The 2,169-nt window shown below is 52.7% G+C and overlaps 1 protein-coding gene across 1 annotated transcript; it reads left to right on the top strand.

The window, feature by feature from the left end:
* Nucleotides 1-439: 439 nt before the first annotated feature.
* On the top strand, nucleotides 440-1,202 carry ISF_00741 (Glyoxalase/bleomycin resistance protein/dioxygenase; the record flags this gene model as incomplete). Its single annotated transcript, XM_018844348.1, has 3 exons — nucleotides 440-677; nucleotides 778-920; nucleotides 1,107-1,202. 3 exons carry the CDS (start codon nucleotides 440-442, stop codon nucleotides 1,200-1,202), a joined length of 477 nt encoding a protein of 158 aa, XP_018708798.1.
* Between the last annotated feature and the right edge of the window lie 967 nt (nucleotides 1,203-2,169).

Genomic DNA, 2,169 nt, shown 5'->3' with positions numbered 1-2,169 from the left:
TGGTAACTATACATTTTTAGATTTCGAGTTTCATAAAGGAATTCATTCATGTCAACCAAGCATGGTCAAATCAGCGCCACGTACAAATTCCTCGCCATGCTTCCGTGTGCGATTACCAGTAAAGAAAACACGGCGCCAACTCATAGGCACATGCTTGAAACTGCACGTCACATCACCGAATGCAGCATTTAGCTTGGCCGGGAAGCTTCGCGCCACCCCCACCTCATCTCAAAGTCTGTCGTGAACTTTGGCGTGAGCTGCTCTTACAACATTCACCGGCGTGAAGCCTCAATCTGTCTCGGATCTACACAAGTCCGAAGACCGACTGTCAGCGAAGCCAAAAAAGATATAAATCAATCTAGCCTGAGCTTGAAAATGGCATTTCCATCATTCTATAACCGTACTCTTCATAAATTCATATCGTCCTCCGCCTATCATCATGTTTGACCACGTCGCGCTCTCGGTACCACAGGACAAGTACCCTGCAGTCGTCGCCTTCTACGTCGCCGCGCTCGCGCCACTCGGCTACGAACAGCTCGTCTCCATGTTTGACGGCCGGCTCGTCGCCCTCGGCGATAAAAACAGCCCGATGGCCAACAAGGCCGACTTCTGGCTGTCGGGCATGGCCGAGTCTTCCACGGAGAGCAACTATGCGCACTGGGCCTTTGCAGCGAATGGTAAGGTTGCCCACCGCCCGCTTGCCAGGTCTTTTGACAACATTTATCTAGGCTCCTCGTTTTGCTGATGAGACATGAAAGTTGTGTCAAATCTTCTTAGATCATACCAAAGTCGATGAATTTTACGCAAAGGCGCTGGCAGCGGGCGGCAAGGACAATGGTGCGCCTGGCCCGCGGCCACATTTTGGGCCGCATTATTATGCGGCGTTTGTGATTGACCCCATGGGCAACAATGTCGAGGTTGTGTGCCGCAAGGAGTGAGGCGAAAGTTGTTATGTGCTGGGATGAGGTTTTGAGCACCTGTCCTGTTGATGGCGGTGGCGTCGAGGTGTCTGAACTGTGGACAGGATATGATTTGAAGGCCTATTGTCTAGCAACTCGAGGTCGCAAGGTAATAAAATGAATAAGTATTTCGTGCATTATATGTAGGTAAAGGCCTATTTCGCTTTTATCGAGAGACGTGAGTACCCATTGACCGTCTTTGGAGATCAGCAGCAACAGGCCGGCCAGAGGCTGGCAGTGTGAATGAGCACACCAGAGAGCCCGCGAAACTAAAGCAAAGTCGCCATGCACCAGGCTGCCCAGCCGTTCGATCATGAGCGAGAGAAATAAAAGACGTCCTGCATATGCAGAAAAAACGTCCCAAGTCCCTTGCATGTACTCCTTTCGGCGTCGTTGAAGTTTCCTGTGGCGCACTTTGCCTGTCTGTGCCAGGGTTAATCTCGCGGTGTAAGTCAAGCGGCTGCAAGGATGGCCGCCGTTCCACGTGCACCACCACAGGTCGACGTTGTGAGAAAGACCGTCGGGCTTCTCCAGTACCAACGCCGCAAGCGAACCTGATCGGCGAGCATTTCTGTTTCAGCCACTCGGCCTTAAATCGAGCTGCCTTTTGCGGCTTGCAAGCCCTGCCCCGGTCGCACAATCTGCAGGCTTCGTACGCATATTCGAGAACAACTGATCCCGCATGGAACCCACCAACCGACCAACGACGACGAAGGTGGGTGCCAGCACGGAAAAGCGTTTCCTTTCCTTTGGCGGTAGTCTTGAAGTGGGCAGTTGCGAGGTTGCATTTGCTCTACCGCTCTCTCTTTTCTCTCCAGCATGACATGTTCGCGGCGGCGCCGGCACCGATCCAGCTTCCACCGTCCAAAGCAGCGGTGGCGCGGACCCCCTCCGGCCGCGCATCAGCCAGCGATCACGGGATTGACACCGACCGGGGGGAGGAGAAGGAGGGGGGGTTTACTTCTCTCCCACGCAAAGCGAGTTGTCTCAGCCAAGGTGAGCTACCTTCTGGTGCCATATAGGTTCTGCAATCTTGGGCTGACGGTGAAACTAGAAAAGCCGAAGAAGCAAAAAAAAAAAGGGAGGGAAAAAGGAAAGAATCATGGCTTACCTGCAGCCCTGCCGATTAATCGGCAGGTGCCAAGGTCTGCTAATTCCCTTTGCCGGTTGGTTGTATATGTACAGATACAATGATTCGTATAAATAACAT

This window comes from Cordyceps fumosorosea (assembly GCF_001636725.1).
Source record: "Cordyceps fumosorosea ARSEF 2679 chromosome Unknown scaffold_1, whole genome shotgun sequence".
NCBI classification, from domain to species: Eukaryota; Fungi; Ascomycota; class Sordariomycetes; order Hypocreales; family Cordycipitaceae; genus Cordyceps; species Cordyceps fumosorosea.
This window is presented reverse-complemented; position numbering and strand designations above follow the sequence as displayed.